This window comes from Chenopodium quinoa, unplaced genomic scaffold, assembly GCF_001683475.1.
Source record: "Chenopodium quinoa cultivar QQ74 unplaced genomic scaffold, ASM168347v1, whole genome shotgun sequence".
Lineage (NCBI taxonomy): Eukaryota > Viridiplantae > Streptophyta > Magnoliopsida > Caryophyllales > Amaranthaceae > Chenopodium > Chenopodium quinoa.
Window position 1 is genome coordinate 294507 of NW_018742810.1, and position 25346 is coordinate 319852.

The window sequence follows — 25346 nt, forward strand, 5'->3', positions numbered from 1 at the left end:
TTTCAAAATATCAACTTTTTATAACTTTTGCTTATCAATAATTAAAGATATTAACGGTTGAATTTGTGCATTGGCAAACATGACTAAAGAAACGTGTCAATTAAAAAGAAACGTAGGAAGTATTTATTAAACATTTTATATAATAGGCTAATACAATCAATTGATCAAATCAATTATACTATAAGACACTCAAAATCAGCTAACACGATCAGTTTTAACTTTTCACCAAACAAGTCCCTTTTTTTTTTTTTTGGTTTTTTTTAATTAAAACCGATAAATTTTTACTTTTTACCTCACCATTTCTAAAAAAAAAAAGACACAAAAAGCCCAAGCCTTGAAGCCCCAAAAGAACCCAAAACTTGTCGATCAAGCCAACCCATGTCAAAAAGCAGGCAACCCCACCCACCAACCGACCCACCCGAATACAAATTTCAGTTCCTATCCAAAAATTTGGAGATTCGAATTTCATAATTTCTCCCACCCTATATATTTTGGAGCCAAACAGCCCCTAAAACCCTCGCGCCCCAATTATTCTAATTACCCGTATTAATAAACCTTATTAATTCCTAAATTAACCAATTCGTATAAAACCCCCTAAATAAAATATAACACTCGTTTGTTTCTCCTGCTTCCCATTTTATCCGCCTCAACCACTCAGATCCTTCCTCTCTATCTCTCTCTTTCTTTCTTTCCCTGTTTTTCTTTCACAGTTTTCTTTCTCTCTCCTCCAATTCACTTTTCCGGTATTCTAATTCTAAATTCATCCTCAGTTTCTACAATTTCATCCTTTCAATTTTATTTGATTTACTTTTTTTCTAATCAATTATTTCATCTAATTTCCCCCTTAATTTCTTAATTATCCGATTTTATTGGAAAGTTTCAGAATTCAATTGCATGTTTTTGGTTGGTTTTTGGTGGTTTGATTTGGTGATTTCAATTAGGGTTTCTCTTTGGAATTAAACGTTTTTCCGCAGTATTTGAGCAATTGGAAAAGTGTGGATTGTTGTTGAAGAAATTGTTGAAAATATTAACGAATTTGGGATTTTCCGAGGTTTTTGGTGGGAGAAATTAGGGTTTTGGAGTTGAATCTTAATTTAATTTGAATTTCGATGAGTTTTGAGGAGAGATGATTGTTAAACAGCTATCAAATTCGGAAATGCCAGATCTGAAACGATGTGATTTTGACGATTCTGCAGTTTTAGAAGATGATTATAGCGTTTCTGTGCCTCCTAAGAAGCGAAAAATTGCTGCACATAGTTATTCTTCGAATAATGGGGTAGCTCAGTTTGAGAATGATGCACCAATGAGCTCATCTTTTACCGAGGGTTCATCACTTGGTGAAGAAACTGAGTCTGATTTAAGGTATAGCAAAGTGTACTCTCGAAAAACGTCGAGAGGGCGAGTTCCGGTATTGCCTTCGAGGTTTAATGACTCTGTTGTTGGATCAAAGAAGGATAGTAAGTCTAAATTTGCTGATATTGAGTCAGGTTTGCACGAAATTTATTTGAAAAGACGAGATAATAAGAAGAATAAACCCGAAGGCTCGAATTTCAGTACATATTTGGTTAAAAAAGAGTTCAAAGAGGAGAAATTAAACTTGCCAAGTTATAAGTATCATCCCTATTTCCAGGACACTGAAGAAGATGGGATGATGGATGATTTTGTGTACAGTAAACCTTCAATAAATATGTGGAATTCGTCGTCGTTTGTATCGAATAATGAGTATATTCCCGTGGCTCGACCACTTTCAAGTGAGAAGGGTGCAGGGAGAGGGTCGAGGGTGAAGTCGAAACAGAAGAAAGTGGCATATGGACCTGAGGACTTTGCTTTGGGTGATATAGTGTGGGCAAAATCAGGGAAGAGGTATCCTGCATGGCCTGCTATTGTAATTGATCCAATGTTGCAAGCACCGGAGACGGTTTTGAGTTCGTGTATTCCAGGTGCTACTTGTGTCATGTACTTTGGTTATTCCAAGAATGGGAAACAAAGGGTGAGCTTCTCCTATTCTTTGATCATGAGAACTGAAATATGCATTTCTGTAATTCTCTTGTTTCGAATCATTGCATAGATGAATGATTGAATACCTTTTGAAACCCTTGTTGATTGTTGATGATGAGCAGGATTATTCATGGGTTAAAGGAGGAATGATCTTCCCATTTATCGATTACCTAGACAAGTAAGCTTTTTTTGACCTTGTTCATGTTGATACTTAATATGCCATGTTTATTGGACTGTTTGGGCTCAACTGATGTTTTGTAAATTCATGATACAAGTTGTATGTTGTGTTTTATGTTCAGTCGTAGGGCACATTGGCTTAGTGTGTAGTCACAAACCCAACTTGGTGTGCATTAATTTGCATTTGATCTGTTTAGAGGTTATTATAAATTTAAAATGACTTTGGAAGGTGGTAAAAGTTTAAATTACACAATGATTATAATGGCATTAAATTAAGGATATTGAAGACTTCTATTTGACTTGAACAACAAGATTCAATGTGATTTTCATGGTATATATCCAGATTTCAGGGGCAGACTGATTTGCATAAGTGCAAGCCGAGTGATTTCAGAATGGCCATTGAGGAGGCCCTTTTGGCCGAGCAAGGGTTTACAGACGAGCAGTTAGGAATGGTAAAACCATCTCTTTATGATGCCAATCCTCAGGGCTTTCACGAGACTACTGGTTCCAACCAGTTGCAAGAATGCCTTTCTCAACACCAGGCATGTTCTTCTCAACACCCTCTTTTGCTCAATTTTGAAACAAGATTTAGTTTTGAGAAAGAGTGAATGTTGACGTGGTTGTTTATGTAGCACATAGTTTGCGTTCTGACAAGTCTTTGCTGCCAAGTTATTCGTTAAATACATCCTAAAGTATAGTTTCCATGAAATATATGCATAGTACTTGTTAAATAAGTCTGTTGACAGCTAGTATAGAATTTGTACAGGCTGCATTGCGTGCAAGGCTGTCAAAGATTATGTCCATTTTTATTTGTTGATTCCTATTTTGCTTATACTTTCTGCTATGCTGCATTGTGCATTTTGATACATGAAAATTTGTAAGTTGGATGTGTTCTCATGTCTTCTAATCACCTTTTTCCTAATGAAAGAGCAGTGTTTGATGCTCATGAATTTTTTTTTGCAATCTTGCTTAATATGCTTAGTTATGCTTTCCCTTTTTTTTATTTTATTTTTATTTATTTTTTTAAAAATTGTTGTTCAGGATATTCATGACAAGAAGAGAGATAAGCGCCCTTGCAGTGGATGTGGGTTGGTTCTTTCGTACAAATCCTTTGTCTCTCATGAAGGGCGGCCGTTGTGCAAACATTGTGTCAAGGTTTAATTTTGGAACTGGGCCTTTTTGCTTCATTGAAAATGTTATATTTTTTAAAGATTGTTATTTTTATGCTGTTAAATATTAAAGCCTGTAATTGATTCTTAGAGCGAGCTAACATACTTTTAATCTTTTATGGTGCAGTTACTGAAGTCAAAGCAGTATTGTGGTGTGTGCAAGAAAATCTGGCACCACTCTGATGGTGGAAGCTGGGTGAGGCTCTGCAATTCTGATTAGACACATGATGCTTGCCTATTCCCCCCTTTGATTATTTGCAATTGATATGGCACTAAGCTTTGTTTCTCGCATAGGTTTGCTGTGATGGCTGTGATGTTTGGGTGCATGCTGAGTGTGCTGAAATCTGTGGCAAAAATCTCAAGGTTGGTTCCCTCTTTGTTTTTGTTGTATTGACAGGACCTGGTGCTTGTAAAGACTTTTCTTAGAGGATTTATTTGTACATTCTGTTTCTATCTAAGGATTTGGAAGATGCTGAATATTACTGCCCTGATTGCAAGCCAAAGTTTGCATTTGAGCCATCATACTCTGTAGCTCTACCTGAAGTCAAGCCAAAGTATGTGTTTACTTCTGTTTGTTGTTACTGTTATTTTTACTTTCATTGTTATCATCATTATTAATATTGTTATAATGAATTATTATAGATTTATAGTAAATACTTTTATTATTATTATTATTATGATTATTATTATTATTATTGTTGTTGTTGTTTCTGGCATTTATACAACCTATTTTGAGGTCATGCAATTTGGTAAGAGTTACTATTGTATGATACAGACAACCTGTGCCATCCGATGAGGTAGCTGTTGTGTGCAATGGTATGGAAGCATCATATATCCCAAGCCTTCACTTGTAAGTCCTGAAGGTTACAAAAATTATGTATTATGCTCTTTTAAATTCTTTTTGTACACTTTGTGAATAATCTGTGATACATTTGATTACCTGTGCTCTTCTTTTTAGGGTTGTGTGTAAGTGTGGTAAATGTGGGACAAGGAAGCAGTCATTAAGTGAATGGGAAAAGCACACTGGTTGTAGAGCCAAGAAATGGAAGCATAGTGTCAAAGTCAAAGGCTCAATGATCCCCTTGCATCAGTGGGTAAGGCAGTCCTTTCTGCTTTAATTTGAATATGTCAAAAAAACATTATGATTATCTTGGATTTAGCTAGCATATTCGTGTCACACAATCAGTATCACTTGCCCCTGTGTTTTATTTTTATTATATGTCTATTCGGAATTAAATTTGCACTATCTCTAGCTTTAGAGCTTGCTTTTGATTTCCTTTGATGTGTTACCAATTTTCTGATCTTTGTATGTGTGTAATTTGTTTCTGCACATTCAAGTATGCCATATTATGCATATGTCGTTGGTTTTACACAGTATGGCAGTGCATTAAGGTGATGAAGACATGCGTAGCAGTTATCTTCTGGTGTTTGGTTTACGCATTTCTAGCGCCCTCCCCCTCCCCCCCCCAAAAAAAAAAAAAAAAAAAAATCAATATTGTACTTGTATCTGTTCTGTTTACCAGAGCTTCAAAGTTTGTCAAGTTTAGTGAATTTTAGTCTACTCAAACTAAAGCAAATGATTTGGATGTCACGTGCGTTTATGGAACAGACTGTCCTTGTTTCTTTATTTTATAATCTGTTGGATTATCTTATATAATCTTCCTAGCTAGAGCAGTTGTCGTATCATACCGTTTCTATTCAGATATCACTATGTTGTTGGGGTAGAATATGTTGAATGTATGTTGTACTTTTATTCTATTGGAGGCAAAATTTTCAGGATTTTTTCTTTCTCATTGTACATTTTTATCCTTAAGATTGTGTGTGCATGTGATAAGGCTGTGGCATTAGTGTTTCTTTGCATTTTTACTGAAGAACCAAAGAACCATAAAAGATGCTGTATTAGCAGAGGGTTATCTTTTCTTCAAAGGGTCATCACTTGTTTAAGGTTGCACTGCAGTAACACTGGTACCTGTTCTTTCCCCAGCTCACAGATTTTGGAGCAAGTGCGTGTGATAATCAGAAGCTGGATCGGTCAAAGCTATTTGGCTTGTTGAAAGGTGAGGCTCTTACTTTGACTAGGAAATTTTCTTAACAAACATATGCATTGATTTCATATTACGGCATTATGCCTCATTGCTTCTATGACACTATCTGCTCTTCAATGAGGCTTATGTGCTGTTCTTTTGCGTAGAAATATATGAACCAGTATATGCGAAATGGACAACTGAACGATGTGCTGTATGTCGCTGGGTTGAAGACTGGGACTACAATAAAATAATCATTTGCAACAGGTGGGTGTTATATTTATATCCTACATAGGTTACATATGATCTTGCTGCTCAATTTCTTGTATAGCTATTAAAATGTAATATTTCCCACTGTTGGTCAGGTGTCAAATAGCTGTTCATCAAGAATGTTATGGAGCCAGAAATGTTCAAGATTTCACATCGTGGGTCTGCAGAGCTTGTGAAATTCCTGATGTGAAGAGGGAGTGTTGCCTTTGTCCTGTTAAAGGTATGCATTTTATTTATGGAACATTATAAGTGAAGAAAGAAGTATCTGCTCATGAATATCATTGACTTAGAGAAGGCTCATGACAAGGTGCCCAAAGATGTGCTTTGTTGGATAATGTCGAGATGGGGAAATCCTTTTAAATATTCTTAGTTAGCAATATAGATGTGAAAACCAATATACAGGTATTTGGAGGGATAATGAAGGAGTTCCCTATCATGATTGGTTTACAATAGGGATCTGCATCGAGTCCTTAAATTCCTTTTTTATTCCTAAAATATTAGATGAATTAACTTGGTCAAACCAAGCCGAGATACTATTTTGTATGTTGTTTGCAGTCTTGCAGATGATATTATATTGATTGTCCCAGTGGACGAATTTACAGGTGGGGTTAATTAGAGTGTTGAGGCAAAATTAAGAATTTTGAGGGCTTAGTTTAAGTCAGAACAAAGCTAACTACATTCATGGAGTGCTTGTTTAGTACCAAGACAAAGTCAAACGAGGATGTAGGAACATTGGATGGTAAGGAGTTGCCTAAGAATAAGTGTTTCATCACCTTGGATTGATTGTACAAAAGTAGGGTGATGTTTGATTTTAAGTGTGACTCAGGTGCCATAGCTGGGGACAACAACTAGGTGATGTGTGATTTTAAGTTAAAGGGAAAATCGTATATGGAAGTTATAAGACCAGCAGTGCTATATAGAACAGATTGTTTGGCATTTAGGATGGATTATATTAGAAAGATGAGTGTAGCAAAGATGCATATGATGAGATGGATGTGTGTGACCACCTTAAGAAATAGAATAGGAATGAAGGTATTCGTTTAAAGGTTGGAGACTTGGAGTTGGGAATAAAGAAAGGGAAACTGGTTATGTTTGTTAGGGCTTGTGAGACGTAGACTAGAAGACGCACCATCAGATATATAATCTCGGTTCATTTAGCAGACCTCATTGGCTACCTTGATGAATGCCTCTTTTTTTTCTTTCTTAAAAAACAACGCTCTTTTTTCAAACACTTGGGGCAATATTTTGAATTCTTTTGTAGGTTTTCTTATTTGGTCCTTGTGTAAATGCACATTCTGTGGTCTAGATGGAGGATATATGTATAACAGGGATTAATGTTTTGCTGATGCCTTCCTTTTATACCTTATAAAATTTGGAGGAAGTCACAACCTTCCTTTTATACCTTATAAAATTTGGAGGAAGTCACAACTTGAATTTAAGTTTTGGTCTTGAAATCTTGATGGAAGAAGTATAATAGACTGGCTAACTCATTTAAAATTGCTCAGTTAGCTACCCTTATACATACATTATTTTATACGAAAGCAATATTTTTGTTATTAGCAATATGGATAATAATGTTTTTTGGAGTCAAGAAGACTTCTTATAAAATTTTCACTTTCATCTTATTATATATGTGCATCCAATGTGCGTTTGTCCTGCTTTTCAGTGTTGTATGTGTTTTATTAAATTATTAAATTGTTGCAGAGTCCTGACACTTTAACCCCTTTTTTGGCTTTCTTTTCTATAGGAGGTGCTCTGAAGCCTACTGAAATTGACACATTATGGGTTCATGTCACATGTGCTTGGTTTCAACCTGAAGTTGCTTTCTTAGATGATGAAAATATGGAACCAGCAATGGGGATTGTGAGACTTCCTACAAATTCATTTATGAAGGTATTATTTTCTCCTATTTTTTTCCTTAACCTTCTATTATTTTTTATTTATTATATATTTGATATTATTTTTTATTAAATGATAATTATGTGTATCTAAACGCTCTTTATGTTTTGGCTTGAGGCTTTTCTATTTTTTTTTGTTTAATCGTAATAGGCAATATTGTAGATTGGTGAATTGTATGTGTCTAACTACATGCCTTTTGGTTGTTGGCAGAAATGCGTAATATGTAAGCAGATTCATGGATCTTGCATTCAGTGTTGCAAATGTGCTACCTATTATCATGCAACATGCGCAGCAAGAGCTGGATATTGCATGGAAGTAAGTTTGTATCTGTTTATTTAATGTTTGGTGAGGAATTGTGTACTAAAATATGTGGACTGAATCTATTAATTGATTTTGGAAAAGGGAACTGATGAATTGAATGATGGTTGAGTTTTTTCTCCTTCCAGTCTCTGGAGCACCGAGCACCACATTCATAAATGGAGGCTGCAGAAATTTGCAAATTTATGTCATTGATAGGATTTTTTTGCAAATCAGTGATTGCATGTTGACTTTTGTGTTTCCTTAGAGATATAGTTCTCATAATATTAGTTGTTTTGGAAGAATATATTTCAGTTAATTTTTTTAAAGTCTTAACTGACAGAACTCTTTCATTGCTTGTAGTTGAAAGTTAAAATTATTTTAGGACCCCTTGATGTCTATTGCTCAAATTGTTTTCCTTGTGTTGAGAATTTTTCTTAGCCTTTCTGTAGGCTACATGCTCATGGGGCATATTGTTCAACTTGTTTTCCTTGTGTTGAGATTTCTTACCCTTTCTGAAGGCTCCAGCTCATGGGGCATCTTCTGTCATGTGACCCGAAATGGGTTTTATCCCTCCCTTTCCCCAAAATATTTCTGGTTTCCTTAATATCTGTACCACTCGTCCTTATTCTCTTTTTGATTTAATAAAATAAGGAAATTTGTTCCTAACTGAATTTTCATATAAATTCTCTCATCATGACATCAATTTCTTTCTTATTCCCACCCAGAACCCCCCCCCTCCAAGTCTTATCTGCATTTATTTAGGATTATTTTCATTTTTCTAAGACAGCAACGAAGTATAAGATACTCGTACTTTTTGAGGATTAGGGAGCAAGTAGTGTTTTTGTGATGATGGTAGCTTATTTTGAGCTTCTTGGCTTCTTGTGCAATGCTGAGTCCTGTATACTTTGCTCTGCTGATCATCCATATTGGTGGTAAGCAGCTATCTGCTGTATAGCAGAGTTTCTGTGCCAACTGCCAAGTAATTGGTTAGGCTTATATAGTTATGGACTAATTTATGAAGTTTCATTATGTGTTCCTGTACCCGTAGACTGTTTTTAGTCTGTGTATAGTGGATCAGACTCAAACAGCTTACTCCTTTGCATCCCTATGAATTTGTCTTGCAGTTACACTGTATGGAGAAGAAAGGAGTACAAGTAACAAGAAAGGCATCATACTGCGCTTTTCATAGGTAACATATGTGCTTTTTCTCTCTTCCTTTCATCTATTTAGCTAAATTAAACGATTCCTTGTATCCTATGTCACGGTGTCACCTCTAGCTTATTGATTGTATATATCTTTCTAGATTTCCTGGGGAATGAAGTTGGGTTTTTAGTCTTGATGAACAGTTGCCAGTTAACAAACAATATAATTTGTTTTTTGTATTTTTAAAGGGGAGGGTTGAATGGTTTTTAGGCTTTTAAGTAATTGATAATTTTCAAATATATAAGCAATTGTCTTGTTTACTGTTTATATGTCATTTTTTTTATAGTTGGGGTTGCTAGCTGTCGCTTACCATTGATATGCTCCTCTATTACTACGAGCATATGTTATATCTATTTTTTCTGGTCAATCATTCTTAAACCAAATAACTACACTGGCCAGAAATTCAGTTCCATTTTCTTAAATATCGATTGTAGGACACAATGGTCGATGTGTTCGCATTAATGTTATATGGGATGTGGAGAAGTTTGAGGCTGCTTTTGCTCTCTTTAGCAAATTTGTGACTTCTTTTCTGTTTTTCTGTCTCTAGTCTCTGCGTGAATCTTTTGCCTGATGGTTTACTGGGGATTTCTTTTCCATTTTACTGTCTCAACTTATTGGGTGAAGCATTTTGTTTAGAGGGTGTTGGTAAATATTTGTTTATAGCAAGCATACCGTTTCTGAAATTCTTGCTCTGCTGACTTGCAAAAAGGTTACAAGATCAAATGAGTGTCATAGAGCATAGTGAAGCAATATCCCCAATAATCTCCTCATTTTCTATAGCACTTTCTTTCTTCTCAGAGTCTATCTTGGATCTACATACATTTTAGGGACTTGGGGTCTGTTTGAAACTTGGAAATGTGAATAAAAAGGTTTCAGGGTGCTATACTGTTATAGAAAATATTTTTTGATTGTTTGAAGTTTTATTTGCATATAGTATTAATTTTGTCATTTCAGGCTTGTCTTCTCTCTCTTTGTTCCTATATATATATGTATATACAAAATATTTTACTGCCAGCAGTTGTCCTTGGGAAATTTTATGTTGGAAACATTCTGTATGCCTGTATGGGATCGCATATTCACATATGCCTCCGTCATCCTTCCCTCTCAACCCCAATCTTTGATTGACCCAAACTGGCATATAACTGAAAAACTTCAGTGTTATTACTGTGCTGACTTGTTGGGTTTATCATTCAGGAACCCTAATCCAGATGCTGTCCTAGAAGTGCAAACACCAGAAAGGCCTTATTTTTCTTCCAGAATGTTGCTTCAAGACCAGAATCAAGGGAGAAACTTCAAAGGTTCAAGGCTCATTTCTAAAAGAGTTGAACTTCCTGACCCATTGCCTTCAAACTCAGAGCAATTTGATCCCTTGTCTTCTGCAAGATGCCGGATATATTCGTGGTCCAAAAATAAGGTATTCTTGTCTTGCTTGTTGTATTTCCTGGTATATTGGTTTGTTTGTCACTGGTTCAAGTATATTAATTGTGGCTTTTCTACAGTACTACTGCATATGTTACAGTCACAGAGGTCACCTCTATCATTATCATATGTGCTCGCGCTTGGTCATTTTATCATATTATCATTTTTTTTTTTTTGCTTTCCAGAAAGCAGGTGAAGAGCCAATATTCCATCGGTTAATGGGGCCAATTCATCATGATATAACTAAGATTGACAGTTTGAATTCTTTCAAGGTAATTTTATGCTCTCTGCTGGCCCATGGTTATTGTACATATTTTCACTAAAGTATTGTGTTTTAAGGAAATTTTTCGTTTTACATAACTAGCTTGATGAAATTCTATTTTTTTTTTAAATATGCTCTACAGGAGGGTAACAATTCAAAACAGTTCTCTTCTTTCAAGGAGCGCCTTCGTCAATTGCAGGCAAGCTTCTCTTCTCTACCTTTTATTGCTAGCGCTTATGTTTGGATGTCTTAATGATAATTTCAATGGAACAGAGTACAGAGAATCAGCGGGTTTGTTTTGGCAAATCTGGAATTCATGGATGGGGCCTTTTTGCACGTCGGAGTATTCAAGAAGGAGAAATGGTATTGTGATAATGATTATCATATATTCTCATGTACTTCTTTTCTTAATTTTAGAACCCCTCTATTACTGTATTGTCTGGAACAATATTGGGGAATAATGATGGATATGACTGGGACATAATTTGGCAGACCTAGACCTATGCGTGGGCTTCTTTTTATTTATATTTTTTATGTTTACCACTCTGCATTAAAAGTTTTCATTTCAATGAGTACAAATCCAGAAATATAGTCACCCTCAATTTGCGAATGAAGATAAATATATGTGGAATTTTGCTGGAGGTGTTAAATGGGTCAGTTTGGGTTAGGTTAGTTCAGGGGTCATGTATGGGTTAGGAACTGAGAATTTACATGGTTCGGGTTGGTCAACAGCTTAGGTCATTTTCGGGTCTATTGTCAATTAGCTTGTTATGAAAATAGATCAATTCCAATTAATCTTTGGATTGGGTCACATATGGTGTTGGTGTCAAGTTCAGATAAACACAAACTGATTATAGTATTATAAAATTGAGATTGGAAATGACTGGAATTAGGTAGGGCTATTGATGGAAAACATGAGATGGAGAAAGCAAATGGGGAGCTAGTAAGAGGGGGGTTATATGAAATTTGTGTAATTTGGTTGTGCTAGTTCAAAGGGGATGGGTCATGGCCATGGCTGCTAGTCTATGGCTTTCTTCACATAAAATATTCGATTTCTGACTTGGAGTCAATTTATCTTTTACTTGATTAATGGCCAGACTGCCCTGGGGTCAGGCTTTGATGAGCCAAAAAATAGGCTGGGTCCTGAGGTGCTGGTCTGAACTGTCCGGTTGGCCTTCTTTTAATTTTTATTTCTTCATACTGGAGATTTGGACTGTTGAGGAGAAGGATTTTTATGTTATTTGTATAAGATGAAGTTTTTAAAGTGTTGGCTGATTGAGAAACTTGTTTTTCAGGTCCTTGAGTATCGCGGTGAACAGGTGAGGCGCAGTGTTGCTGACTTAAGAGAGGCACAATATCGCCTAAGTGGAAAAGATTGTTATGTAAGTGAAAGGCGTTTATCAGTTTTTCTTGCTCTTGCTGTTTGATACATGCCTATTGGTAACGTGTACTCAAATATTAGCCGTATCACAGTGCTTAGCTTATTGTTCAAATGTTAGCTGTTTGATACATGTCTATTGGTAACGTGTACTCAAATATTAGCCGTGTCACATAAGCCAATGTGTGGAATCAGCATAGGGGCTTTATCTGTTGCCTTCTCCTCGGCTGTATATAGCAAATGAGCCTGTAAAGAGATACTTTTTGCTTTTAGTTCATGCAAAGATTAAGTGAATAGAAAAGAGTGCGACATGCCTTTTGCAACAATGTTTGTGAATTACCTGTTTTTTACCTTTTGGGACCTCTGGTTATGGCATTTAGAAAAGGCAGAAAGCTGTGTGCTATTGAAGGGCTTAAAGAGTGGCATGTTTGTATCTGTTTCACTATTTGCCATAAAAATATTCTGGTACAGTTGTTGAATCGCCTGAATGATTCTGTTGAGTTTGTTATACTCTTTAAATTACTGGTTGCTTTGGTCTACAAATGAGTATTATACCTCTTACTGTAGAATACCATGCAACATTTCTGGCCAAACATCAGTTAACAATCAATTTCAAATTCTGTGCATTAATTTTCAATTGTATGTATTTTGTAATGGTTGGAGTAGTAATTTTCTTTTGTTTTTGCAGCTGTTTAAGATCAGTGAGGATGTAGTAATTGATGCTACGAATAAGGGAAACATTGCTCGCCTAATCAACCATTCTGTAAGTTCTTGCCTTTTACTTTGACTATCCTGTTGTAGTTATGCAGCATTTCATGTTATGATTTTTGCTGATCCATATGTTTATGGAATTGGAATATAATGTTCCTATGTTTGATTTGAAGGTTGCTCACACTGTTTCAGGTATTGAATGTGATAATCTTTTGAGTAACAATAACATGCATACATTATTGAACGCGGTTTTGAATTTGAAATAAATCTGAACTGTCATTTATTGTTTGTGGCTGGCTCTACTTGAAAACTCAGTCAAAACAGTTGCCAAACATATGTCCCTTTTTGTACGGAGCTGTGTGATTCTTCATGATTAATTGATTGCCCCTTCATCCCTTTATTAGAATATTTGTATAATCATGAATTACACAATATATTTAACCTGATGAGATCATTTTGTTTTTCACAGTGCATGCCCAACTGCTATGCTAGGATTATGAGCGTGGGTAATCAGGAAAGCCGAATTGTGCTTATTGCCAAGATTAATGTCTCTGCTGGTGATGAGCTCACGTATGCAGTTTTTCTCGCTTTCACTTGTTTTGATTGTTTATTTTTGCCTTGTTACTTTCTACGGAGTACTGTTTTGAGAAACTATGAGTAGAGTCCTCATTTAATAGGCTTCTTTACTTTTGCAGTTATGATTACTTGTTTGATCCTGATGAGCGTGATGAGTCAAAAGTCCCTTGTCTTTGCAGAGCTCCTAACTGCCGCAAATTCATGAATTAAACCCAATATTTTTGCCATTTACAAGCTTAGAAGAAATAGCAGAAGTTTTACAGGCATAGATAGAGTTAAATGAACTGACACATGTGCCAACTTATGGAAGAACCGTCGCTACTAAAGTTGTAACGAAGAAGTTTGCTCCATCACCCTTCCTCTTCATCTCTTGTGAGTTGTGACAATACTATTGTAAATTTACCAACTTGGTCCAGCTATTGCTGGTGATGATTTTGTATACGAGTTCATTTTTCGAATGTAAATATAGAATTATTATTATTTTTTATAAGTAATATTCTTTTGTAATTTGCCAGACTCGTATCATATCTTGTATAAATGCAGTAAGCCAGTAATTGTACCTGAATTAATTTTGCCAGTCTAATATCATATCTAGTATAGATTTCCTTATACTCTGTTTTGCTTTATTTTCCTATTCCCTTTTTTTGGGGGGTAATCCAAAACCATTTGATCTTAACATCAATGAATTGATGAAATGTGAAATGTGCAAGGATAGTTTGCAGCTGTACAAGGATAATACTTCCGAGTTCTGAGAGGGCATCTGCTTATTTTGGGTATGTAAAATGTGAAATTACTACCCATTTTCAAATTGATTACCGAAAATGAAATACACATTGATTCATGTACCATATTTGTCTTTCAGATTAGATATTACGAAGTAGATCTTTCGAATATTGGAACAGTTTTGGACAACCTTACATTATATAAATGGTGATTACAAATTACTCAATCTCGAGCGTTTTTATTCCAAAGACATTCTTACCTAAGCACCCCGTGGACTCATGCAGTATATCCTATACATCATTAAATCATTAATACTGTATCAAAATTGAACATATTGCCCGATGCCCAAAAAAGGGAGGACAAAAATAGAGAAAAACAAAACGAAAAAAAAAAAAAGAAACGGCGTCGTTTTTGGTATATATGCATGGCAAATTGGCAATGTGCTAAGGATCCCACTTCCGTTTAAACAAATTCAAAAAATACGAGACTTCTCTCACTCCCGCGTCTTTCTGTATAAATACATAGTTCCTTCTCAAACTTTTCACAATTCAATCACATTCATTTCATTTCAAATTTTTCTCTCTCATCAAACACTGCAAATCGCACTGCAATTCTCTAGAAAATGGGGAAACGATTGAAGAGAACTCTGCCTTTCTGCTCCTGCAGCTCTCCTCGCCTCTATTCCTTTTTCTCTCTTCGCGCTTCTTTCGCCTGGTATCTCTCTTCACATTTGCATTTCTCTGTAATAATTTTTGTAAATTTTGAGCTTCTAATTGGTAAAAATTATTCTGATTTTCAAAATTTGAAGATTGAACGCAGATTTACGAAAAACTGTTTAGTTTTTGCGTTGAATTTGAATAACAAGGAGCTGGATTTTGCGATGGCAAAATGAGTAGAACTCTTATAATTGCGTTTATTTGTATGATTTTTGGTGATTTTGAGCTTTTAATCGTTGATAATTGTTGTGATTTTGATGATTTGAAGAACAAGCTCAATTTGCGATGATCGGAGAAGTTTAGCGTTAACTTTGAAAATCAATGAGCTGGATTTACGATGAAATTATTTTTGTAGAAAATCGGCTTATTATTGCGTTTTTCTGTATAATTTTGAGCTTCTAATCTACAAATGAAACCTCTAATTTGAAGTTTGAGCTGGAATTAGCAAAATTCAGTTGAGTTTAGCGATGAAATTTGAAAAATAGCAAGCTGAATAACGAGCGAGTTTTGATCAAATCAATCGTCAATGTCATGATTCTCACAATTGAAATTTTTTTTTTTCAAAATTTCAATCGATAATATCAATCTACAAAACTATGTAGTTCAAAATTCGTAAGAATCGTACTCTGTTCTAATTGAGAGAATTTGAAATCACTATCTTGTAGTTCAAGTTTTGTTCCAGAATTTTTGTGAATTGATAATACTTACTCGTATCTGAGATTTGAATTTAAAATGTAGTATTTTGAGCTTATTCATATATCTGTTTATCTAGTATGAATGTTGGTACTCTGCTTCAGAAGCTTTTGTGCGTGAATATGTGAAAATTGATTGAGTCAAATTTCAAATTCCAGTACATATTTGGAGATCATAATTCATATATTCAGCTATGTAATGTTTTATAAGGCTTATCATGTCTAAAACACTTCGAATTTACACCACATACTTATTTCTCTTTAGATTGTATGGAATATGACTAGAATTAAGTTTGATTTTACAAGGTACATAAATTTTGTTTGAGTGATGCTACTGCGATATGTCATGCACATTTTAATTTTTGATAATGATGTCGGAAGTTATTCCACTGATTTCCAAAGTAACGTGTGAATTGGCGATTTTCTTTCAGTTCAGCTAACTTAACTTCCTTATTTAGCTCTCGCAAAGAAAATGCAGTAGTTGGAATCAAATTGTGTGTAATTATGTTTGTGGAATTGAACGTTCGACAATTGTTTTTATTAGCATGATTTTGTGTTTAATATACAAGGACTGTTTTATTTGAAGTTCCTGTAATTTTGAATCATTGTTACAAGTACAAGAGAAGTTGAAATTTCTAACTAAATTTTAAATTTGTTCTCCAAGGTTTGAGGATGATGTATGGATTGAGATAGCAAAGTGCCTAGATGGAAGGTCTCTGGTGATGCTTGCCACTACCTGCAAATGGTTCTACAAGACTCTATCAGAAGAATGTGTGTGGAAATTTGCCTGCTTACGCGATCTAGCAGTTCCTGATCCAGGAGATGCGTCTTTTAAGTGGAAGAAACTATATGCATCAGCTTTTGGTGAGTGATAGTTTTCTTGAACATCTGCTTGTCTTACAGTAGAATGTAGCATACTGTCAAAATAACTGTGTTTGGTGTTGAAAGCCTCGTCTCACCTTGCAATTTTCTTGCAGATGGGAGTCACTCTTACTTGTTTCGCCAGCAGGAGAAACACATAGGTATTCCTCTAAATTCCCATCAGTATGACTCAAGTACTAAACATTGCATGTTGAAAAATCTATTAGGTAGATTATCTGGATCATGAAACAATATTTCTTTCATTGATTTGGTTTTAGTCCATGTAGAGTTGTTAATACCCTTTTAATTGATTGAAAGCTAGACTGCTGCTTATAATATTCATTGGAAAACATAGATTGGATTCGGATTGGTGCATTTTTTCTAGAATCATCAGCAGCAATTGTGACAGAGAAGCTGACTAGTCCTCCCCGAAAGATACCTCAAAAGGAGACTCTTGAACAGATGCTGCAATCTCGTGGCTTATGTGTACTCACCAATATCAAAACTGGAATCTGGATTGCTGGTACATCAAACTCTTTCCATGTCAAGTATATTGCTTCCTTAATAATGCCAATCAATTTTTCCAAATGCGCTAATCCTTAGCTTTACCCAATTTCCCAGATCTGCAGCTCGTACGTTGCCCAGTCTGTGACCTTAATACATGTGATGGTGAGCAACCCAAAAATGCTCCCATTGAACCAAAACTATAAACAAAATAGCTTCTAGTGAAGAGATGTTGATAAACGGTTTGTAACTGGAATAAATTTTGGCAATTTTCAGGGACAATGCAGACACTAGATGCAAGGCATTTTGAGCTTTTCATGAATGAGAGTTACCATGATGGAAGCTGGGATTACACACAAATCGGCTCACATGAAACCAAAAAACATGTAGATGGAGCTTCTGGTGCCATATTAGACATGAAACACCTTAAAGATGCTTCCAGTGCTGGTGAGAACATAACATGCTTCAGACTATTTTTGTTGTCTTGCATAATTGTATATTTATTGAGGCATTATATTCTTCGAAGATTAAGTAAAAGACAATATAACATTGCAGCATAAAGTATTTCTTTAAACAGCCTTTGGAATTCTTATATAATGAATTGAAGCTTGGCATCTTGCAGAGATTTTTAATCCAAAGTCATGGATCGGAAAACAGAATGACTGGCAGCCAAAGGCTAAGCTCACTCTTCATGCTGTTGCAGTCAATACAAATTTGCAACAAAATGACGGTAATAAGCCTATTCCTTTGCATGATCACTAAATCAATTCATTGTTTACTTTGTTCCTGTGATCCCCTTAAATAGCTTGACTTCTTCAGCTTGATTAATCGAAATTACAACTGCTTCCTCTTTCTGTTCTGCAGGAATTAATGTCAAATTCCATGTCATGAGAGCTGGAACTGATGGCCAAATCATGGCGATAAGAGTCTCTCAGCAGCTTCTGTAAACTCCCGCTTGGCCACGACTGGAGTACCTTGTACAATTCTTTTTGAATGCTGCTGATCACTTGGCACTTGCAGTTTTGAGGCTAATCACCACCAGCTTTACTCACCACTCATTAGTGCGTGGCGGCTTGAAAGATCATAGTCAATTTATCAGCTTCCATTAAGTATCTGGGCACCAGGTTATATATTAGTAAACTAAACAATGAAAGATAATACTCATTATAGTCATACTGTAGTGCATAGAATTTTTGGATAGCAATTGTGTTGGGCTAAGCCGGTAAGGCAAGGCAGGAAAAACTGATGGTGTATGTGCTGTAAAACTCGAGATTACTAGAATTTTTTATGAATGCTCACTTCTAAGGTGAAGTGGCCGAGCAGTTGCTCTCCTTTCATTTGCTTGCTTCATCATGCTACCATATCAGTTACATTATAGTTTAGTTCTTCATTGAATTTAATCAAAGTTGGACACTTAGATATGTCTCCTAGAGATTATGGCTTTCGGCATCAGAGTATTTGCAACTGCCAGTACAGCAGGATGATCCACCACCAAAAATTCTGTTTTCAGAATTCGAAGTGCATGGATCAGGAACATTTTTGTCAATTTTCTACAGTATTTATCTACTGAATTATCTAAGAAGAAAGTCTGACCTTATATTTGTTTATAAGCTACCTTCTAATTGTATCGCTTTCTGTTTTTTCGATGTCCTTTCGTACGAATTGTCTTAAAAGCTTATTATAATGATATAAATACATGGTCAACATGTTCTCTAATATTGAGGATCTTATAATATAGAAGGATCAGAATATATATTACTCATGCATAAGCATTTAAAAGAGCTAAGACATACAAGCTTGCACATCACCGCCATCTATATATCCATTACGCCATCACTGTATTGACTTTTACCAAAGAATTATATAAATTAATTAATATTGATTAGTTGAATACTTTCTCCTTAGCTAATTTTACTTCAATCAATATGATCCTCAAAATCCCAGAATACTTTGAAAAGTTGAAAAACCTCTCAACATTCAACCTATGGGTTTCGTGCAGTTCTTTCCTTTCCTCGTCTTCCTCCTCCTTTTCACCTTGGCACCATCGGCCTATTCCTTGTGCCCCATAACTACCTGCACTAACAACACCCTTACCCCTATCCGATTCCCTTTCCACCTCGATGAACAGAAGAACGAAAACTGCAGCTACCCCGGCTTCAACCTCCACTGCACAGACCGTGGTCACCCTGCTATAACTCTGCCTCATTCTGGAGAGTTCTTAGTCCGTAATATAAGATATGACGCACAGACCATGCTGATAGACGACCCAGATAGCTGTCTCCCACGGAGACTTTTACAAGGTTTCGACCCCTCTGGATCACCTTTCCAAGCTGATTTTTATGTCAACTATACATTCCTTAGCTGCCCAAGAAGCTTCGCAAATGCTCATTTTGCTGTAATTGACTGTCTCAGCAATTTAACAAGATCAGTCATTGCGACTTCTCTCAATGATCTTACAGATGATGTGTCTAGGTCTTGTCAGATAATTAAGACTTTGCCAGTTCCTGCTTCATTATCTGCAGATGGTGGATTCACTTCTAATCTTAGTGAAGATGTCTGGATTTCCTGGCATGTATCTGATTGCCTAGCTTGTGAGGAGCGCGGAGATGTTTGTGGGTATCAGAGCAATGACAACCAGCAAATCGGTTGCTTCAAAAGTCTCAACAATTCAGGTAAAGAGCACTCTTCCCACTTATCATCCTTTTACTTTAAATCGAAGTCTTTTCACTTTTCTTTTTTTATTTATGCACTTCCATATAAGAAAGAAGCTGCAGATAACAGGACAGCCACCATACGAACAAGATGATTCAGTTGATAACCTCTTTTACGGAACTGTTAACCTGATAAGTGAAAAAGTCGTAATGTTTTAGTTAGCTTCCGTGTTACGGTTAACTTATGGGAGGAATAATGTAATTGGTTGCTTAGGCAAAAAATCATACTGCCTGGAAAAAATGGTCCAAATCTAAGTTTCTCACTTTACAAAAGGCAAAATAACAGAAGTTGACTAAATTGGATGATTAGTTGAAGAAGGGAAGAGGTGGTTAAAATTAATAATTATTCATGGTTGGTGGATACATTATAGTGTTCCATTTGGATACTTGACTTGAAAGGAAAAGAAACCTTAAATATTTTCAAGTTGATAATTAGTCAAACCTAATGAAAGTCCAAATATCTCCAGATTTCTCATTAGTTTATCTTAAATCACATTTCTTCCGGCGATATCAGTTCCACTTCAACTTTCATTATGGTTCCCGCGCAATGCCTTCGACAGGGCTCCTCCAAGGGTGTTGCATCAGAAACAATTCACCACCGCCTCTAGAAAAATTTAACCATAAAATATGTCAAATTTTTTATTGAGTTATAGTTTGGAGAATATTATTGCTAGATAATTAGATATGTATTACAGTACTAAGCAATTGTTAATTCATCACCTATATAAGGTTCACTGTTACTAAACTAACAACCTCCGATTTCAGGTGATCCTGAGCAAACACACAACAGTAGAGGCCTCAAAATTTTCAGAATAATTGCCTTTTCAATTGCATTCCCAGCCATCGCTTGTGCAGCTGCAGTAGGACTATTCTTATGCATGATGGATCGGCGAGATAGAAGGATAGGCACAGGGGAAAACAGAGCAGTGACAGCACAGCCTTTAGACACCACAATGGGGCTTGATCAAGCTACCATTGAATCGTATGCCAAGGTGGTGCTTGGAGAAAGCCGGCGAGTTCCAGGAGTCAGTGATGGGTCGTGTCCTATATGCTTGTCAGATTTTAGCGTTAAGGAAACACTGAGATGCATACCTGATTGCCAGCATTGCTTCCATGCTGATTGCATTGATGAGTGGCTGATGATGAATGGTACTTGCCCTCTTTGCCGCACTTCGCCGGAAAAGAGATCAACCAACATAGATATAGATTAGTGTATTTTTTTTTTTTTTTTGTTTAACTGAGATGCTTCAGAATTTCAGATGATTGCGATTCCTTCCCCCACCCCCATCTTTGCAGTACTGAGCAAGTGAGCATATGATGTATCAAAAGCGTGAAAATAGCATCTTACAGTCATGTACAGTATAGTTGAGTATTGAATACATTTAATGACCTTATTTCACCAGTTCATTAAAAAAAAAAAACACTGAATTTAAAGAACAGTGAATGATCAAACTTCAAATAGAATGTCGATATGTTACGATGTGAGCATATGACAGGGGGTTGAATGCTTAAAAGTCATAATTCATACTGCACACTGGATTATGTAAGTAGAGGAACATATAGAAGTTTGACACGATTTATATTATAAAGCTCAAACATCAACACCTTGATTTACCAAGGGTGATAATCGTATACAGTTAGTACATCAAGATAAAATTACAGTGAGATTCTCAATGCAAGTAGAGCCTACGGATGCTTAATACGGAGTATATGATATCAAAACTTGTAAGAAACTAAAAACAAACTGATTATATTACAGCAGTAGCGGTCTTGCAGAACAAAGAAGGCAGACGGAGCTTTATTCACTCAAAACATATCTCATTTCTTAGCCAGCAGTTTCTTAGGAAGCTTCTCCAGAGGAGTGGTTTTCAGCAGAAAGAGCCTAGCAGCACGCTCTTGCAGAGTGCCTCCACATTTCAATCCCCGTGTCTGTAGCTCAGATTTCAACCTTTCCAATCCAAGAACCTGCAACGTAAATTAAACATATATTAGTTCAAAAACATCTACCGCCTTCTTTCAATATAGAGATTCAAGATCACCAGCTATAACTAACAATTCTAGATGCCTAGATTTCCTAAAATCTAATCAATGTAGGATGCACGTATGATGAATGGATGGATGTTGCCATAAAAAAGGAGTTAACAAATATCCTAAAAAGTCACAGAAGTTTAATGACTATCTATCCTGTAGTGACAAGTTGTGCAAGGCATCTAAATTTTTTTGTTAAATATAGAGCCAGGCTATCATGAGATCTACTAATTTATCAAAAATACGAAAGAAAAAACAATTAGAAGTCAAATTAACCTGAGATACAATGAGATGAAATTACGAAAACTAACCTCCATTTCGGCAGCTGAGTTAAAATCATCAAAGTTCAGAGGTGCCTCTACTGCATTTAAGCCCCCACTATTCCCCTCATCAGGTGAAACTCCTTTGCACTCAGATGCACCATTAAGTTCAAGACCATCTAGCTCTACCAAAGTGCTAGTACCAGGCAGCTGGTCAGTAACAGCTGTGGATCCCAAGTGAGGTTCAACAGGACCTTGTTCAACCACAGTCTTAGCAGAAGTAGAAACCACTTCTTCTGAAGCAGACATCTTTTCTCCGGACGACGTTTCCTGCGTACCACTCCCATTCACCTGCTCATTGCATCCACTTGGTTTAGCAGCAAATTCGGTCGTACCTTCAGCAATCATATCCTTCTCTTCTTCAGATCCACTTTCAGAAGAGCCTCCACTGTGATTATCCCCATCTGATGCAAGAGCTGAAACGGAAGCAGAGCTAGCATCCTTGCTTGAATCAGACTGGTTTCCGTTTTCAGTGACAACTGATTTCTCATTTTCTGCATCACTATCATCACTTTTTGCATCATCATCCGAGTCATCGCTATCACTTTCCCCCACTTTTCTCTTCCCTATCCTGAAGAGGTAAAAATAACGATGAGTTTAACTCAGCCGGATTCTAAATTTCACAATAACATATCAAACAAAGGAAAAGAGGAAATAAGGCAAACAATTCACATCCAAGACATCAACTTGAGGCAAAGAGCACCAAAGTCTTTTTGTCAATGAATCGACAAACTTCATTTTTCCTTATCTCAACAAACAGTGAAAACTGCACTCAAAGCCATATAAAAATACTGCAGACCCAAGCTAACCTATATAGAAAACTCAAGGCATTCAACTGACAACAACGAAGTACTAGGTTCTCCATACTCCATACAAAACAAACCCGGTCATCTAAAATACACAAAGGGATCCAAAGAAGTCACATATGAAATGTTAGGATTAGTGTGGAGATGAATCAATCCAAGGAGGCATAAGGTGAATTTGCATGAGCATGGAATTTCAGCGCTAGTTCGACCAAACAAGAATAGAGTTCGGCCGAACCACCAAAGTGAGAAAAGGGGCAAACTCACTGATCTGAAGTTCGCCCGAACTCAGAGGATGTTCCCCTGAACCCTGGGTCAGTTCGGTCGAACTTGCGGGATTAGTGGGAATCCCTGTTTTGCTGTCAGATTTCTCATTTGAGCCATATGTTGTTTTTCTAGCTGTTGGATTGTTTCTCCTATTTACTTAGACTATATATACTACTCCTAATCCTCATTATTAGATATTCACAAACATTAAACACACTTTTAGGGTTTTAGAGGAGTTTTGTGAGGAGCATTTGAATACTATCCTATTCATGCTTGTAGCTCATTGTTCAATCATCATCAATACTACTCCATAGTGCAAGGTGGGTTTTTTTCTCCCGGTTCTCGGGTTTTCCCACAGTAACATCGTCTCCTTTACTTTGTTTAATTGCTTCAAGTAGTTCTTGATTGATTGCTTGCTTCATTGTGGTTGTGGGTTGATTGCAAGTGAGTTAGCACTCTAAATCCTATCATGAAATTCACTAGTACAATCACAAAAATAACAAAACATTTCTAATTGGAATTCGCTGCATGTTTCACTAAACAATCGCAGTTATACACAGATAAATAAACATTTGATCATACATTCATCCACCAAATCACTTATTATAACATCAACTACAATTACAACAAACTAGCAGAAAAACTATCAAGAATTAACCAACACCCATCAAAACCCAACAATTAAATCAGCAAGACATACAATACACATTAAAATCAATCAACCTGAAACAACAAGTTTATCAAATCAATCACACCAATTAAAACAACTTAATTTACAAAACAGAAATATTTTTCAAGAACACTCACCAAATCTTAGCTCTTTTAGCATCAGCATCTTTCAACTTCTCAAGCAATTTCCTTTTCTTATTCCCAGCACTCATCAATTCTCCCATAGATTCTCTGACAGACCTATCAACCTCTTCAACACACCTTTTAGAATCTTCTCGATACTTCTCCACATACTTCTCAGCTCCTTGTTCTTTCTTCCCTCCTTTCCCTTTCTTCACCATCTTCTTCAAATAATCATCCGCCATTTTCTCCAACTTCCTCTCCTCTTCCTCAGCTTTCCACTCCTCCAACCTCTTCTCCGCGTTCACATGCCTCAACCTCCGCCCACTCATATCTCGACACGCGTCGAAATTGTTCGTCTTCTTCTGCCCCGCCTTCGTCGCCGCCCCTCGAAGAAGGGACCCGAAACCTCCTTTCCCACCGAGGAGAGAGAAATTGAGGTAGATTGTAGAGAGAGAAAGGGATTTGGGGAAATTGGAGTTGAATTTGAGAGGAATCTTCCATTTAGGGTTAGGTTTTGGGAATCGGAGGGGATGTTAGTAAGGGATTCGATCTGGTGCCTGATTGATTGAGGTGTTAGGGTTTGATGAATTGGGAATTGAAGAGTTAGGGTTTTGTTGTCGAAAAGTTTGACGAAAAATTGGATGAAATTGAGTTCCGCCATGATTATGATTGTTGTGGTTTCTCTCTATCTCACTTCTGGGAGAACAAGATAGAGCCAAAAAGGATTGAAGCAGCTTGTACTACGTATAATTATGTATCCCGCCGATTTTAATTAACTCCGAGTATAATACTAGTTTGTGTCCGTGTCAATGAAGGAATTCAAAAATTGAAAAAATGATAAAATTAAAGAAAATTTACCAGAAAAGAAACTTTTTATAGTAACTTTTTTTGTCACACAAAACCTTATAAAATTTCTTGGCAAATTAAAATCTAATTGTAATTTTTTTTTGTTGAAAACATAAAAAAAAAAACCTCTATTTCACTTAATTACCCTCTATTTTCCTCCTCACTTAATTATTTAGCAAACACCAATTATATTTATTCCAAAATGGTCATTATGATCCGAGTCATTCTTTTGCAAGTCCTTTTCATGCTCAAATACAGTGACAACATTCACAACTGAAAACACCACTACTGACATATTTAATGAAGAATGACAAAGAGGTTGGGCACACAGTTGTGAATGAAGAGAGAACAGGGAAGCTGAATAAATCGGAGATAAGAAATTGGAGGGAAGGAGGGAAAATTGGGAAAAAGGTCATGTGCCAGATATATTGTGGTGAACGCCGTATATTATCGGTAAATTGTTAGAAAGCATATTAAGGTTTCATCTTGCAATTTTTAAAAGGTCCCATGCTAATATTTCTTAAAAATAATGACAAAAATATCTAAACGCAAAGAATTTCAAACGTAAAATACTAATTAAAATTCATATTAAAACAAGCTGCAACTAGAGAAAAGCATTGATATGACTTATAGGCGTCTGACATTCACACATCGTAATTTCTTTTATGCGTATATCTCACGATACCTTTTTCTATTC

General features: G+C 36.1%; 4 protein-coding genes across 5 annotated transcripts; 3 read left to right on the forward strand and 1 right to left on the reverse strand.

Moving 5' to 3' along the window:
- The first annotated feature begins 132 nt into the window (after nucleotides 1-132).
- On the forward strand, nucleotides 133-13995 carry LOC110725148 (histone-lysine N-methyltransferase ATX3-like). Of its 2 annotated transcripts, XM_021904612.1 has the most exons (23): nucleotides 135-1990; nucleotides 2121-2176; nucleotides 2519-2717; nucleotides 3217-3330; nucleotides 3472-3540; nucleotides 3639-3707; nucleotides 3804-3898; nucleotides 4120-4194; nucleotides 4303-4438; nucleotides 5329-5401; nucleotides 5536-5635; nucleotides 5734-5858; nucleotides 7386-7531; nucleotides 7748-7852; nucleotides 8962-9026; nucleotides 10235-10454; nucleotides 10645-10731; nucleotides 10864-10920; nucleotides 10995-11084; nucleotides 12017-12103; nucleotides 12788-12862; nucleotides 13280-13380; nucleotides 13506-13995. In XM_021904612.1, the coding sequence occupies exons 1-23, from the start codon at nucleotides 1127-1129 to the stop codon at nucleotides 13594-13596; spliced, it is 3099 nt and encodes a 1032-aa protein (XP_021760304.1). In that variant the 5' UTR covers nucleotides 135-1126; the 3' UTR covers nucleotides 13597-13995. The 2 variants fall into 2 exon arrangements, 1 of the variants encoding a protein (XP_021760304.1); XR_002512133.1 differs by lacking the exons at nucleotides 13280-13380; nucleotides 13506-13995 and having other exon boundaries at nucleotides 133-1990; nucleotides 11002-11084.
- A 736-nt stretch (nucleotides 13996-14731) lies between these two features.
- On the forward strand, nucleotides 14732-18301 carry LOC110725061 (probable F-box protein At3g61730). The gene is made up of 8 exons (XM_021904533.1): nucleotides 14732-14823; nucleotides 16182-16381; nucleotides 16495-16539; nucleotides 16734-16901; nucleotides 17000-17047; nucleotides 17159-17329; nucleotides 17505-17612; nucleotides 17747-18301. Exons 1-8 carry the CDS (start codon nucleotides 14732-14734, stop codon nucleotides 17827-17829), a joined length of 915 nt encoding a protein of 304 aa, XP_021760225.1. The 3' UTR covers nucleotides 17830-18301.
- Nucleotides 18302-18606: 305 nt separating this feature from the next.
- Nucleotides 18607-20987, forward strand: LOC110725150 (putative RING-H2 finger protein ATL21A). Its single transcript, XM_021904615.1, has 2 exons — nucleotides 18607-19554; nucleotides 20359-20987. The coding sequence occupies exons 1-2, from the start codon at nucleotides 18867-18869 to the stop codon at nucleotides 20802-20804; spliced, it is 1134 nt and encodes a 377-aa protein (XP_021760307.1). The 5' UTR covers nucleotides 18607-18866; the 3' UTR covers nucleotides 20805-20987.
- Nucleotides 20988-21141: 154 nt separating this feature from the next.
- LOC110725149 (protein SDE2 homolog) lies at nucleotides 21142-24550 on the reverse strand. The gene is given in 4 exon segments (XM_021904613.1): nucleotides 21142-21558; nucleotides 21933-22512; nucleotides 23819-24269; nucleotides 24272-24550. Coding segments are annotated over 4 exon segments (1371 nt in total). The 5' UTR covers nucleotides 24465-24550; the 3' UTR covers nucleotides 21142-21411.
- Between the last annotated feature and the right edge of the window lie 796 nt (nucleotides 24551-25346).